This window comes from Xenopus laevis, chromosome 1L (genome assembly GCF_017654675.1).
Source record: "Xenopus laevis strain J_2021 chromosome 1L, Xenopus_laevis_v10.1, whole genome shotgun sequence".
NCBI lineage: Eukaryota > Metazoa > Chordata > Amphibia > Anura > Pipidae > Xenopus > Xenopus laevis.
In genome coordinates, this window is record NC_054371.1 from 22,068,986 (window position 1) to 22,085,450 (window position 16,465).

At 40.1% G+C, this 16,465-nt stretch overlaps 1 protein-coding gene across 1 annotated transcript; it reads left to right on the top strand.

The window, feature by feature from the left end:
* Positions 1–1,287: 1,287 nt before the first annotated feature.
* LOC121402015 (neuropeptide-like protein C4orf48 homolog) lies at positions 1,288–15,356 on the top strand. Its single transcript, XM_041587586.1, has 4 exons — positions 1,288–1,498; positions 2,723–2,865; positions 6,926–7,014; positions 15,186–15,356. The coding sequence occupies exons 2-4, from the start codon at positions 2,736–2,738 to the stop codon at positions 15,273–15,275; spliced, it is 309 nt and encodes a 102-aa protein (XP_041443520.1). The 5' UTR covers positions 1,288–1,498; positions 2,723–2,735; the 3' UTR covers positions 15,276–15,356.
* Positions 15,357–16,465: the final 1,109 nt, after the last annotated feature.

Below are 16,465 nucleotides of genomic sequence, written 5' to 3' on the forward strand. Positions count from 1 at the left end.
TCTTCTAATCGGAATGGGGGACCTTGTGTCAGCTGGAAAGACCTACTGGTAAATAAAGCATTAGAGAGATTATTATATGATCCCCTTGTATATTTATACATAGTTAACATATCAACCCTTAAACGCCTCTTCTCCAGCGTGAACACCCCCAATTTGGCCAGTCTTTCCTCATAGCTAAGATTTTCAATACCTTTCACCAGCTTAGTTTCCCTTCTCTGTACCCTCTCTAATACAATAATGTCCTGTTTGAGTGATAGAGATGGGGCATGGCATTGCTTGCTATAGCCAAGTTTATCATCTACAAGGACTCCAAGGTAATTTTCCATAATGGATTTGCCTAGTGCAGTCCCATTAAGGGTATAAGTGGATATTTTTACATCCCAGGTGCATGACTTTACATTTATCAACATTGAATCTCATTTGCCACTTAGCTGCCCAGATGTTTGTTTGTTAAGATCCTGTTGCAAGGATGTCACATCTTGGAGGGAATTTATTGGGCTGGATAGTTTTGTGTCATCTGCAAACACTGATACATTAAATAAAAGTGGACCCAATACTGAGCCCTTAGGGACCCCACTAAGAACCTTACTCCAAGTAGAGAATGTCCCATTAACAACCTCCCTCTGTACCCGATCCTGTAGCCAGTTTCCTATCCATGTGCCAACGACTTCATTAAGCCCAACTTAGTTTAGAAAGCAGTCGTTTGTGGGGCACAGTATCAAACGTTTTGAGAAAATACAAATAGATCACATCTACTGCTCCCCCACTGTCCAGCATCTCACTTACCTCATCATAAAAGCAATCAAATTATGGGACCAACACCTACATGTGTGCCGGAATGAAAAGCCTCTGATGTGTGTGTCCCGTGTGGTGAGTACCCGCTGTGACTCTGGGTAGTAGGACAGGAGGTGCTGGTCCCAGTATACTTCCCCTTTAAAACTGGAAGTCCCTCCTACAAGTGACACCCATTTTAAAGCTGGAAAGAGTCAAAAGAAGAAGATAAGTAATTAAAAAAAGCATTCTATAACATACTAAAAGTTAACTTAAAGGTGAACCACCTGTTTCAATGTATTTGGTTCATGACTCAAGACCGCTTGGTATATAGAGTTTAAGTCTAACTGATATCAGAAAATTGTAATGCTTTACTGTGAAATAATTCCTTGATTTCATGTTATGTGTTTTGTTCCCATCTGTTCATAGTTATGGCAAGACTGTCTGAAATTCAAATTCATTGTAGTCCGTGCAGCAGAGCAGCCCCGTTATTGTCTGACCATGAGACCCCGTGGCTTGTTCCATCTCGTTGCACTAAACAAGCTAAAGGGGAAGAGGAAGGGAAGCCTGGGCTTTTCAGGCAGCTGGGTCTTTTCTGAATTCCATGTTGTTATGGTAATTCTCTATACAAATGACCTTATCAGCAAGGAGGGATAAAACGGGCATGCTCCATATGTCACATCCGCTCAACGTTCCAGTCAGTCACTGCTACATCCAGAGCTCCACGGTAAGATTTGTGGTTCTCTAGCACAACAGAGAGGCCGGCGCAAGCTCAGCATCTATTCAATCTTTCATGGCAACAGTCGGATTTCTGTGCAGCTCACTACTGTAGCTTAGAGGGAAGGAAGAATCCCAAAACTCAATCATTCCATGTAGTGCACTGATTATTTCACAACAAACGTACAGGCTGGCTCCTATTAAACAATGATGTCATACAGTTGCCTTTGGAGCCAGTTGGCAGTTTGGGAGGCATAAAAGCCTTTGGAGGGCAATCTCTAGCCGTTTGGCCTCCATTTGTTCAGTCTTACACTAGGGAACTGAGCATTGGAAGCTCCAGAAAATCATTAACTGTGATTCATGTAATGTGAAGGCTCAATAATTATTTATTACTTTTTTCCCAGCATGCCTTTTAATTAGGTGGGAGCAATTCTGTTCAAGTCATCACTAATAGCAATGATCTTTTATTGCTGATGTACAAATTAGAAAGATGAAAACACGTCTGATTGGTTGTTTTGAGTAACTAAGGGCTCTTAGTTTACTCCTGCGCTCCCCCCTGCGGCTGAATGGAAGAAAGCGCAACACAGGGGAGCGCAGGAGAAGACGCAGTCATTTATTGTCAAGGGGGCTGTACTTCCACAGACGCATGTAAGCGACAAACGCAGGTGGGACGCAGCATGTTGCATTTCATCTGCGTTCGTACATGCATCTGTGTGAGGAAAGCCCCCTTGACAATAATTGAGTGTTTCTACTCCTGCACTCTCCTGCGGCTGAATGGAAGAAAGTGCAACGCAGGGGAGGGCAATTAAAACCGCCGTGTGTAAAGGCCCTTATTGAAAGAGTGCCACAGAGCCCCTACCCACTGAGCCTGTTGCTAAATGACAACCCAGGCCCAGACTGGCAATCTGTGGGTTCTGGCAAATGCCAGAGGGGCTGCTATAAGGTGCCATAGAAAGTCAGTATTTAGTGGGCTGGTGGAGCTGTTTGGGCCTCTTTGTGGGCTGATTGGTCCTCTATGTACCTGAAACGCCAGGGCCTATTTTAATTCTCAGTTCGGACCTTAGCCAACATCAGCAATAGGTTGATGACCTGGAACCACCTACAAGCTAATATTCTTTGTGATAAGCCAAGGTCAAGGAATCGTTCAACTAGATCACCTACTCTATTAACACAGAAGAGCAGATACTACAGAAAAGCAATTCTAGCTAATAATTGACTTTTTTTAAATTCCCAGGTATTCTTTGTTCATGGCAATGGCATCTTTTGGGATCCCATGTCTTCTGTGCTGGGTGCTCACTTGTACATCTGTGGTTGCTTTACTAAATGAGAAGGCAATTGGATCCCATCCAGGAACGGGGAGTGTCATCCCAGCTGAAAGTACGTAGAACACTGAACTGTTTTGCTCAAAAGCCTGGGAGCAGGGCCACATTCTAGAGCAGTGATCCCCAACCAGTAGCTCACGAGGAACATGTTGCTCACCAACCCTTGGATGTTGCTCCCAGTGGCCTCAAAGCCGGTACTTATTTTTGAATTCCAGGCTTGGAGGCATAAAAACTATGTGTACTGCCAAATAGAGCCTCCAGTAGGCTCCCAGTCCACATTGGAACTACCATATAGTCAATCAGAACCCTCATTTGACATCCCAATGACTTTTTTATGCTTGTGTTGCTCCCCTACTCTTTTTACTTTTGAATGTGGCTTATGGGTAAAAAAAGGTTGGGGACCACTGTTCTAGAGTGAGGGATCCTATAAATATGAGCTTAACACATTCATTTAAACTTTCCACATAAGGTACAGGATAAACATCATCATCATCATGTCCAGAATAGAACAACTACCGTTCTATTCTGTCTTCTCATACCTGCTTGATTTTAATGACCTGGTCTCAAAGCCATTCCCTTTTTCCTTTGGCATCACCCTATTTCATGGACTACAGATGTCCTTTTAGATGTACAGGCATGGAATCCGTTATCCGGAAACCCATTATCCAGAAAGCTCTGAATTAAGGAAAGGCTGTCTCCCATAGACTCCATAATAATCAAATAACCCAAATTTTTAAAGCTGATTTCCTTTTTCTCTGTAATAATAAAACAGTACCTTGTACTTGATCCCAACTAAGATATTATTTAATTATTCATATAATTATTTATTAGTTAATTAATCCTTATTGGAAGCAAAACCAGCCTATTGGGTTTATTTAATGTTTACATGATTTTCTAGTAGACTTAAGGTATGAAGATCCAAATTACAGAAAGATCCTTTATCCAGAAAACCCCAGGTCCCAAGAATTCTGGATAACAGGTCCCATACCTGCACATTCTAGACTGTAGCATATCTGTATCTATTTTCACCAAAGCATGTGATACAAGTATTGAGACCTCTTACAGGTATGGGATCCATTATCTGGAAACCCTTTATCCAGAAAGCGCCGAATTATGGAATGCCCGTCTCCCATAGACTCTATTTTATCCAAATAATCCACATTTTTTAAAAATAACTTTGTTTTTCTCTGTAATAATAAAACAGTAGCTTATACTTGATCCCAACTAAGATATAATTAATCCTTATTGGAAGCAATTGGGTTTATATAATGTTTAAATGGTTTTCTAGTAGAGTTAAGGTATGAAGATCCAAATTACAGAAAGATCCATTATTCTAAAACCCCCAGGTCCCGAGCACTCTGGATAACAGGTCCCATACCTGTATTAGCGATGTTATTTTACATTTCCTACTGATGTTAAACCTGGCCCAATCCTGTATGTTATCAATAGTGATGGGCAAATAAATTTGCCTGGCATGAATTTGCAGCAAATCTCAGTGTTTTGCCATGGGCGAATAAATTTGCGAATCTCCAGTGAAAACGTTTAAATTTCACGATTTTTTTTGGTGAACTTTCCGATTTCAAGATTTTTCTAGATTTTTCGGCGAAGCCAAACGGGAGAAATTCACCTATCACTAGTTATCAAGGAACCAGAGAGGGTCAACGGTACCATCATTGCATTTCATGTTTTTTGGTCAGACTTGAATGATAAATATTCTGTACTTAAAGGCCAATCTCCAGAGAAATTGCACAATAACATTTCTAATCCATTCTCATCACAGAGCTTAGCTATTAACATGTCATTCCTTGTAAAGTACCTACATTTATCTAAGGAACAGTCACAATTATTAATTGGTGTTGTCAGCTTCAACTTCAAACTGTGCTAGACCAATTTTAAAAAGAGATATTTGTACACTAAAAGGTAGCAAAGAACAGCTGATGAAATTGACCCTAGCGCTTGGGTGTTGTGTAACTTAGATTGTAAGCTCCATTGGCCAGGGACTGGTATGTATGATCAACAATCTCTATACAGTGCTGAGTAACATGTTGGCACTATATAAAGTATAATAATTGTCAGGAGCTTTTAAGAAATCTTTCTGAGATTCAATTCTCAGCCTACTTCCTAATGTCTTACTTAGCTGCTAAAGTACAGGAACGTTACAATCTAAAGCCTGAAACCAGCGGGGCGGCATTGAAGAAGATTTTAATGTTGGCATGAAAGAGCAGAATCTCATCATCTTTTTAACTTTTTTTCAGATTAGGCTGGTTAAAATTAAAGAGAAAAGAACTGTCAGATGTTAAGCTTTGCATCAGCAGGAAAGGAATACAGAAAAGCCTTGTATATTGCTATTTGTTACTGCTCTCTACCTTAAAGGCGTCTTCACCTTTGAGTTAACTTTTAGTATGATATAGAGAGTGATATTCTGAGACAATTTGCAATTGGTTTTCATTTTTTATTATTTGTGGTTTTTGAGTTATTTAGCTTTTTATTCAGCAGCTCTCCAGTTTGCAGTTTCAGCATCCAAATGACCCTAGCAACCATGCATTGATTTGAATAAGAGACTGGAATATGAATAGCAGAGGCCTATAATAATAAAAAGTAGCAATAACAATAAATTTGTAGCCTTACAGAGCATTTGTTTTTTAGAAGGGGTCAGTGACCCCCATTTGAAAGCTGGAAAGAGACTGACGAAGAAGGCAAATAATTAAAAACCTATAAAAATAAATAAATAATGAAGATCAATTGAAAAGTTGCTTAGAATTAGCCATTCTATAACATACTAAAAGTTTGAAGGTGAACCACCATTTAAAGGGGATCATCGCATGGACATAACAAACTTTCTAAATATAACCAATTAAATATTCAGTATAGCTTCTGAAATATCAAGTTACTCCTGTTAAGGTGGCCATACACTAGAAGATCAGCTCATTGCCAAACAAGGGGATCTTTCCCTCGATAGGCCCACCTAAGGTGCACAAAATACGATCGTTGACCCTAATAAAAGTTAAAGGGGACCCATTACCCAAAAAAAGATTTCCAAATCCTATTTTTATCATGTTAGTCAAGCAAAATGGACTTTAATTACACTGTAAAAAAATTTGTTTCCATCAGTCTGGGAATTCATAATTATAGCAAGCAGGCAGGAGCCATTTTGTGGACACTGTTATTAAGACAAGCCTTGTATCATCTCAGAATCTTGTTTGTGCACCAGAATGGGGGACCTGATGTCCATCCCCATGTCCTGGCTACACAATTAAATGGTAACGAGAACGGGGGAATGCGGGGAAAGCAGTGACATGTAGGAAGTGCTGAATGGAAAGTGAAAGTAATTGCCTAAGGCATAGAGGAGGGGCAGACAATATTTGATTGACAGCTGAGATTTTTAAATGAGTTTTCAACAGCTATGAATGCTTTAATAAAAAAAATAATTTGGATTTCATGTTTAATGTGAAAAGGACTTTTATTATACAGCTTTTTATGTCTGGGTGACAGGTCCACTTTAAGAAAAAAGAATTCAGATTTGTAGGTGCTGGCTTTTCACGTGGTTCCCATGGGAAGCAACAGACAATAGGGGCAAATACATCGTCGGATAAAAGGACCAGTAACATCAAATATCTTTACAAAAGAATTTGTTAGAATACAACGGAAAAAAAAACACCAACACAAATTAAAATTTAAAATAGCAAAGCCTTTATTAAGAAATAACTTACATAAACTCCACTTCCCCATCTCCCTGGCTATTCTATTGACAGTTTTTTTGTGTGTTTTTTTTGTAAAAATTTTTGATGTTACTGGTCCTTTACGTGGAGGGGCGCCCAGAGGCCGCGCAGTCCTAGTGCCCGCCTGCATACCCCCCTCCAAAGCGAGCGCACATGCACACCTGCACCGGAGCTCTGGGGAGCTGTCCTATTATTCTGCCCCCCTTAGGGACAGGCCTTTGTGGCCTCGCCACAAATCTGGGCCTGGGCAAATACAAAACTTTTAAGGCCTTTTTTGAGTGGGGGAAAAACAGCACGGCCAAAACTGTTATGTGCTCCATATTGGTCCATACTTATGCACCATATATATTCAGCTTCTGGGATGATATATTTATGTTTTTCTCGTGTTTTGCTTAGCTCGGCCTTGTGTGGACTGTCAGGCATTTAAATTTATGCAACGAGCCCTGCAAGACATAAAGAGAGCTGCCTACAACTTGGACAGTCAGGTAAACGACCTGTTCTCTTTTCTTTTTCCCCCTGACTATGAAATCCCTTCTGTCTGATTTATAATTGGGAACATTTACCAAGATAGTTCTTGTGTTTGTACTTTATTATTATTATAAAAAAAAATATATAAAATATATAAAAAAAACTTTATAATTATTATTTATTATTAGTATTATTAGTATTATTATTATCAGCTTTTGTTTATATAGTATCGATCATGTAACCACTACTTTACAAACTATCTTCATTTCCATCATCTCCTGCCCCAGTTGAGGTTACAATCTAATTTCCCTTTCCCCAGCCACAAAGTTCATCAGGAGCCAATTTGAATTATGACATTAGGCTGAGCAACTCAATACAGCCCTGCAAGGCTGAAATGCTAATTATTGTTTCACCATGTGCCCTGCCCCTTGATTCTGGTCTACAGAACTACATGCTATTGGTGACTGCCCCTCTGCTTTTGGACCCAAGAAACAGAATAAATAATAGGAAACAATGTACAATCCCCCGTGCAGAGAGACCTTAGCAGACTAGACGAAGGGGATGAAATAAAATGGAACATATGGTTTGTTTCTAGTTAGGCCTTTAGAGATCATCTCCCCATTGTCCTACATATTTTAAAGTACAGGTATGGGACCTGTTATCCAGAATGCTCGGGAACCTGGGGTTTTCTGGATAATGGATTCCGTAACCTGGATCTTCATACCTTAAGTCTACTAGAAAATCATGTAAACATTAAATAAACCCAATAGGCTGGTTTTGCTTACAATAAGGATTAATTATATCTTAGTTGGGATCAGAAAAACGAAATAATTTTTTAGAAATTTGGATTATTTGATAAATTGGAGTCTATGGGAGACAAGCTTTCCCTTAAATCAGGTTTCTGGATAATGGATCCCATACCTGTAGTGACTAATGCAGGACGTTTTATAAAGTTGCTGTGATAATGGTACACAAAATGAAGGTTTTCAAAGGGTGCAAACGCAGTTGTCCACTAAAGCCCTTGAATACACCCTGCAAGTTTTTGCTTGATAACTGTCTTTTCACACTATGAGAAATACTTCATATTGAAATAGAATCACACCTGTAATATTACTGCTTAATGTTTGCTGGGCTGTAGATTTTGAAGGAGATTGAAATGAATGATGAGTTCTGTGACATGGGATGCAGAAAAGACAAGAGATTTATATTAAAAAAGGATCTCACAATTAGAAATTAGGAATTGCTAATAATGTTCACATTTAGTAAAAGAAAAGTAAAAAAAACTCAAAGAAGTTCATATATGGGATCCGTTTCCTGGATAAATTACATTTTAAAAAAAATTATTTCCTTTTTTTTATTGATCCCTTATCCGGTAACCCATAATCCAGATTTTTAAAAATGATTTCCTTTTTCTCTGTAATAATAAAACAGTACCTTATATTTGATCCAAACTAAGATCCAATTTATCCTTATCTGAGGCAAAATAATCCTACTGGGTTTATTTAATTCTTAAATTATTTTTTAGTAGATTTAAGGAAGATCCAAATTACGGAAAGATCCCTTATCCAGAAAACCTCAGGTCCCAACTATTCTGGATAGCAGGTCTCATAGCTGTACAATAAAATAGTGATAGAGAAGCTACCGCACTGTTGAGTATAAAATGCATTTTAATCTCAGTATAAAGCTACAGGATAGCACCAATCACTGCTGAATGTAACAATTATAACATGTTCCTCTTACTGTTAACGGCTCTTACTGATGAGCAGTTGTAGCTGGAGCGCAGGAATAGACGCATTACATTTTTTCCAATGGGGCTGTACTCACACAGGTGCCTGTAGGCGCCGAACGCAGGAAAAATGCAGCATTTTGCGTCTCAACCTGCGTTCCGTGCCCCATTGGAAAAAATGTAATGCGTCTATTCCTGCGCTCCCATGCAGCTGAACGCAGAAAAACGGAACGCGGGGGAGCGCAGCTACAACCGCTCGTCAGTAAGAGCCCTTAGAATGGCGCTGAACTCTCAGTCCTGATCAATGATTCCCTCCTCGCCATAGGCCTCAGATATCCCAATTATACTGATGGAGAAATCTCCTTTCCTCCAGTCTCAAAGGACTTTCCCCTTGCCGTGTACCTTATCCTAGGAATAGACCATTCAATACATAAATCTTTCATATTGATTAGGCACATATAAATGTATTTGATGTCAAATGACTTAATTCCTATTATTGATCCGTTTTTCCATCTGTGATCCTTTTGAAATTCCTTTGTGTTTTTTTATGGGGTCGCTAATCCTGTAACAGGTAACAAACGTGGTCAAACGGGGGAATTATCCATATTAAACGAATGGCCCATGGGATTTTTATTACGTGCTTTGGAGTTTTTTTCTGATTCAGGTTTTTTTGGTAAATATAATGGTGATTGAGTTTAGTTGATTTTTGAAAATACAGGTATGGGACCAGTTAGCCAAAACGCTCCGGGCCTGGGGTTTTCCGGATAAAGGTTTTTTCCATTATTAGGATCTTCATTAGTGATGGGCGAATCTGTCCCATTTCATTTCGCTGATAATTCGCAAAACGTCCATCACAAATCATGTAAACATTAAATAAACCCAATAGGCTGGTTTTGCTTCCAATAAGGATTAATTATATCTTAGTTGGGATCAAGTACAAGCTACTGTTTTATTATTACAGAGAAAAGGGGAAATCATTTTTAAAAATTTGGATTATTTGGATAAAATGAAGTTTATGGGAGACGGCCTTTCCTTAATTCGGAACTTTCTGGATAACTGGTTTCTGGATAATGGATCCCACACCTGTACTCACATTTTTTTTCTTTTCTGCAGTGATTATGCATGGTACCTTAATTCTAATTTATAGCTGGTTCGCATCACCAAATAATCCTTGTAAATGAAATCGACACATTTAGGGCTCTTACTCACTTGCGTTCTGACCCGCGCTCCCCTGCGTTCCGTTTTTTGGCGTTCAGCCGCAGGGGAGAGCAGGAATAGACGCATGTCATTATTTCAAATGGGGCTGTACTCACACAGGCGCATGTAGGCGCCGAACGCAGGTTGAGACGCAACATGCTGCATTTTTCCTGCGTTCGGCGCCTACACGCGCCTGAGTGAGTACAGCCCCATTTGAAATAATGACATGCGTCTATTCCTGCGCTCCCCTGCGGCTGAACACCAAAAAACGGAACGCAGGGGAGCGCGGGTCAGAACGTAAGTGAGTAAGAGCCCTTAAGAGAAGTGGCTTTTCCCTAATTATGACATGTGTAGCCATTTTATCTACCACTGGTTGATAGAGCTTCTAAGTGTTTTTTATGATAATGAATTAACAACAATATATTTAGAAATCTTTCAAAGAATTAGGCCAGTGAAGTCAGTGGGAGGTAGAGTAGCTGTTATTTTGCAAATCCCATTCATTAAACCAATCATTCTTAACAACTTGTGTATAATTAGTCAGCCTCCTTTAACAGGCCAACCCATAGAGCCAGTAATAGATTTAATAAGATTTCATCTGGGTGTTATTAATATAGCGGCTGGAGTTGAATTATTTCATAAACCAATACCCTAGACCCAGGTTGTTATTGGAAATGATAATCAGGGATTTAATTTGAGCTCAGATTTAGTATTTCCGATCCAAGTGCTTACAAATAAGTCGGCAACGGTTTCGTTTGGAAGTCTTCTTAATAGCTCATTAGGCCTTTTAGGGTATTGCCCTTAATCAGACTATTTGTCTTAGTTATTACCCTTAATTTATATGGTGTCAACATACTGCATAGCTTATATATGATTTACATCAGAGGCAGTAGAACTTACAATGTATGGTCCCTATCACATTCATACTCACTAAAGGCAACTCATTATGAGCCAGTTAACCTTCCTGGTTTTTGGGGTGTTGGAGGAAATCAGATACCCGGAAACTTGCAGATAGTTTCCTGGACTAGTGTCCAATTGGGCAGACCCATGGCCAGCCCTGATCCACTGATTCACAACCCAACTTGTACCTGCTGACCCGCTATAAACTGCTCCTTACCCGCTACCTGACACTAACCGCACTTCCTGCAACTGGGGACCTGTGAAACTGGGTCATTCTGAAAGTGAATTAACCAGGTCAGGGCAAAAAAAAAAATACTTTTAACTCTGGGAGGTGGGGCGATTGCAAGCCTGCAGTCAACCGAGGTGGATCACCCACATAGTGAGGGAATCAAGGACTTTCGGTCTGAAACCTGCAGATATTCCATGGGTATCAGACGGTCAGACCCGATGCAGGGCTCTAACCTGGACTGCAGTTCTCCAATGTAACTCTGCTAACCATTATGACATTGTGTCACCATAAGTAACACCACATTCTTCTATTTTATCAGACTTCACTTGTAGCACCTCAAAATCATCCCTGCCCCGATGATATCTTCAAAACAGCTCTTCCTGCAAATGCAATGTAGATCATTGTGGAAGATGAATTCAGCGGCCGTGTCTGTACAGTGACTAAGATACTTGTGAAGCTCCAATATAATATTCAGGTTTCCAGACTTCGGTAGTCAACTGGCAGCTAGTGATGGGCGAATTTATTCGCCAGGCGTGAATTCCCACGATTCGCCACCGGCGAATAAATTCGCAAAACTGCAGCGAAAATTCACCAGCGAAGATTTGCTGGCGTCAAAAACAAATGGACGCCAAAAACAGATGACGTTTTGCAAATTTTTCACCATTTCGGGAATTTTGGGCGAAGGGAAACACCCTTGCCCATCACTACTGGCAGCCTGTTGGAACAAAACCATATAATTTTCAGAATGGCAGAATATGCTGTTTTTGAAAAACAGATTAATGAAATGAGTTCTGCAGAAAGAAAATACAAATTCTCCTGCTATGCGTGTGATTAGCTCTCATCTCTGTGATGCCACATAACCCAGCAGGGGCCATTCTTCTTCATTTTCTGTCATTTCTCTTGTCTGCTCAGAATGCAAAAAAAAAAACACCTGCTGGATAAAAGGAAAGGGCATTAATGAAACATGTTCCCTAGTCATGCAAAGCAAGAACAAAACTATAGTGTGCACACTCGAAAGACAATGGTTGCTGACCAGGCCACCTGACCTGTTTCCCAAAAAAGCCTTTTAGGCTGATATCTGCTCCAGGTTTGAAAATCTTTGTGGCCAAGAACTGCATTTAACTGCCTAAGCTTCAAACATGACCTGAACATTGGCAGAGTGTGAGCAAAACCCCACATATAAAGCAATATGGCTTGGCCCATGAATGGGTTTAAACAACTGCCATATAAATCAATAAGCAGCGATTTGAAGCTAATTTTCAAAAGCTGGAAATGCTATTTCTTTTCCAGAAGCTCAAAAATAAATTGCACGCAAATGGAAAAGCTGTTGCGTTGATGTATGACTTATATGAAGCAAATAAAGAATAAGTTACAAAAAAAAATAAATTTCACAATTCTTTGCCCTAAAATGTTCTCGTACACTGTACCAAGAAACAAAACTTCATTAGCTATTGGGGTCAAACCGGCTAGTGCGAGGCCCACTGGGGCTGCTACCCCAAGGGCCCCTATACCCCCTCTGGGGCCCCCACTGCCTGCTCACTCCCTGCTAGCCCCTTCCCCCCCTATGCACACCTTATATTGCTGCTAGGGGGAGGGAGGGAATTGTCAATGTCTCACTTTAAAGCATAAGTAATATATATGTTATTTATATGTATTTTCTGGCAAACAATATCTTGATTTCTGGATATTCTAAATCAGTTCTGCCCAGCATCTTCCATATTATGGGCTCAAAATCTGACAGAAGTCATGTTGTCTGCTAACTAAAATGTGGTCCAAGAAATTAAGGCCCCGACAGATTTGGCAGTGAATGGGGGCCCTCTGACTGGCTTCCCCAATAGATATCTGGGCGAAAAGCAATCAGATATTGATCGGGCGGGTTTAAAAATCCTGTTGGTTTGAGTACTGTGTCTGTTTGTTGATTCAGTCTTCAATCCGACCGCCCGTATTCTTTTTGTTGTGATCCGATTATCGGACCTCAAAGTAGACATATTAGGCAGAGATCCGCGCTTTTGGTGACGTTGTCAAACTAGCAGATTTCCCTATGTATAGCCAGCTGTACATAGTTTAGTGTTAGAGCACACCTCATCAGGTGAAGGCTGATGTAGCCGAAACATGAAGTGCACGATTTTCTTCAAATAAAGATATGAGATTTTAAAGACAAAGTGTGCTCTCCAGGTACTATCTATATCTATTGGAAATTTCTAGCACTACAATACGGGGAGTGCAGCCTATTGAGAATCACTTATACACGGATTTAAACACCAAGGACAACCTTATATTTATTTGATATCTGGGAACCTGGGTACCCAAAAAATATTTTACGGACTTTTGCAGCCTATCACCCTGAAAAAAGTCAATGGGCATCCATTTATTGTCGCCGCCGTCTAAATGGGTGACAGCGTTGGAACCATCACCGACAGCAAAAAAAACTTGATGCCGGCGTCAAAACTGTCGCCGGCATCAAACTATTTTCGACGCAGACGAATTTCCGCCAGCCAATTTTTTCGCCAAATTCGTGAATTTATTCCCCGGTGCTGAAACGGCAAATTTGCCACAAATTTGCGTCTGGTGAATAAATTTGCCATCACTATTAGTAAATCGTCTATGTACCGAAATGACGTCAAGTCACTTCGCCCTTTAATAAATTTGCCCCATATGAGAAACTAAGGGGTCGATTCACCAAAGGTCAAGAAGTTTTCTTGACAATAAAATCGATTTTATAAATATAGAAAGAAATCCAACAATTTCTCATTGGGGTGGACTCACCAAACCATATAAAGGGCCCAGGTGCCCATGCCTCAAATCTTTACAGACCACTAGCCCATAATTGCATAGGTTGGCACAAACCAGACCAACAAAAACGTTATGCATTTCGTGCCAAAAAGATTACTTAATCATAGGCTCAACCTATGCTACAGTAAGTTCAACCTATTTTACAAAAGACATTTTTTTCCAACAAGATTTTTAGAAATTAATCATTTTTTTCCCTTGCATCTTCTCGATGGCAGTGGAAGAATTCAGCAGCCCACAGCTCTTGAGAACCATTCAAATCAGTGGAAATCTAAGAGAATCTATAGCATTAAAGTCTACGGGAACCTTGCTCAATGTAAGAAATATTCTCGGGTGCTCAAGAGAATTCAGGTGACAAATGATAAAATACAAGAATGCAATAAAAATCTCTCCATGACAATTTTACAGGTGCCGGGAAATATCAAGAAGAATTTTCCATTTCTGATAAATTTAAAATATATTCCTTTTCTTGATCCTCTTCAAGACTTCAAAAGAGCCAATCAGATTAATTTGACACAAGCAAATTGGCATGAATGGGGTTTTTTTTTTAAAAAAATGTATATCCTAAATATATCATGTCTTAATTTAACCTTCCCTATGTCCTATAGAAGTCTCACCAGGCCATCATTTTCTGGTTATGACCCTCTTGTCTATTAAAAAATTACAGCCGGTCGTGAGTCTTGTGACAGCCCAGAATATTAGTCTATCGTCTGATGTTTATTCCCTCGGTGCATGTTTGTGTTTTCCTTCATTGGGTTGAATTTTATTAAATATTAAATGCTGTTTAGCTGACAGCCCTGTCTCAAAAAGACCTGAGTACAGCAGCTTTGGCTTTTTTAATGGTGGCAGATTGTATATTTTAATGGTTTTGCTTATTTTCCCTGCATTTGCAGTCTTTCCTCTTCAGCTGTCTCTTTAATACTATGATTGATCCTGACCTGATTATCTACTTTCTATGTAGAAGTTCCATTACAGAACAGTTACAAATTGTCACACAATTAGGAGGAACCAAGCCTCCCAAAACAAGCACTAGTAGCTCCACAGCACCCACAGTATCTGAATTAAAATTTACACTTGAGAAAAGGATACAAAGGGGGCTTATTTGTAGAACTTTAAAATACAGACAATTATTATTGGTTAGAAAACAAACTACTACACAAGAAATTTGGTTTCACTGGCCTACTATACAAATTAAATATACAATGCTCTTCTCCTGTGCAAGACATTGTACCTTGGGATTATATTGTGCAGCACTTCATGAAATACCTGGAGGGGGAAGTGGAGCACAGTATGTAAGAACATGGGAAAAAGCTGATTATTCATTTTGTCGGTTTGTAATTACCTTTCAGGCTGACACGCTGCTGCTGAGGGCTGAGCAGAGACGCCTGTGTGACTGCCCCCTAGTGACTGCAGAAAATCCCAGAGGAAGAACTTTCTGATGGACTCCTGTCATTCGGCGTGATTAAATGGAATCTTAATCTGTGGTATTTGCTTATGTAGCAGAAAGACTTGCTTAGGTTCTCTGGCAAATCTACATTTCTTATTTTAGGGCAAGTTGCCAGCTCCATCTCCAATCAGTGACAATTCTTAATTCTCCATCATATATGTAACCAGAGAACTTACTATCTTTTTATTTGTGACTCTGCATTATATTAGTAAAAGTAGAATGGTGAGTGCTGTCTGTAATAATAACTGAATGGGGCTTACAGGCTGAGTAACTTACTATACTATAGGCACCATCTCTCCCTACTATACCTGCTATCCCACAGTCAGACTCCCTTCCCAGAGACTATTATCCACTGTTACTATAGGCACCATCTCTCCCTACTATACCTGCTATCCCACAGTCACACTCCCTTCCCAGAGACTATTATCCCACTGTTACTATAGGCACCATCTCTCCCTACTATACCTGCTATCCCACAGTCACACTCCCTTCCCAGAGACTATTATCCCACTGTTACTATAGGCACCATCTCTCTCTACTATACCTGCTATCCCACAGTCACACTCCCTTCCCAGAGACTATTATCCCACTGTTACTATAGGCACCATCTCTCCCTACTATACCTGCTATCCCACAGTCACACTTCCTTCCCAGAGACTATTATCCACTGTTACTATAGGCACCATCTCTCCCTACTATACCTGCTATCCCACAGTCACACTCCCTTCCCAGAGACTATTATCCCACTGTTACTATAGACACCATCTCTCCCTACTATACCTGCTATCCCACAGTCACAGTCCCTTCCCAGAGACTATTATCCACTGTTACTATAGACACCATCTCTCCCTACTATACCTGCTATCCCACAGTCACACTCCCTTCCCAGAGACTATTATCCACTGTTACTATAGGCACCATCTCTCCCTACTATACCTGCTATCCCACAGTCACACTCCCTTCCCAGAGACTATTATCCACTGTTACTATAGACACCATCTCTCCCTACTATACCTGCTATCCCACAGTCACACTCCCTTCCCAGAGACTATTATCCACTGTTACTATAGACACCATCTCTCCCTACTATACCTGCTATCCCACAGTCACACTCCCTTCCCAGAGACTATTATCCCACTGTTACTATAGACACCATCTCTCCCTACTATACCTGCTATCCCA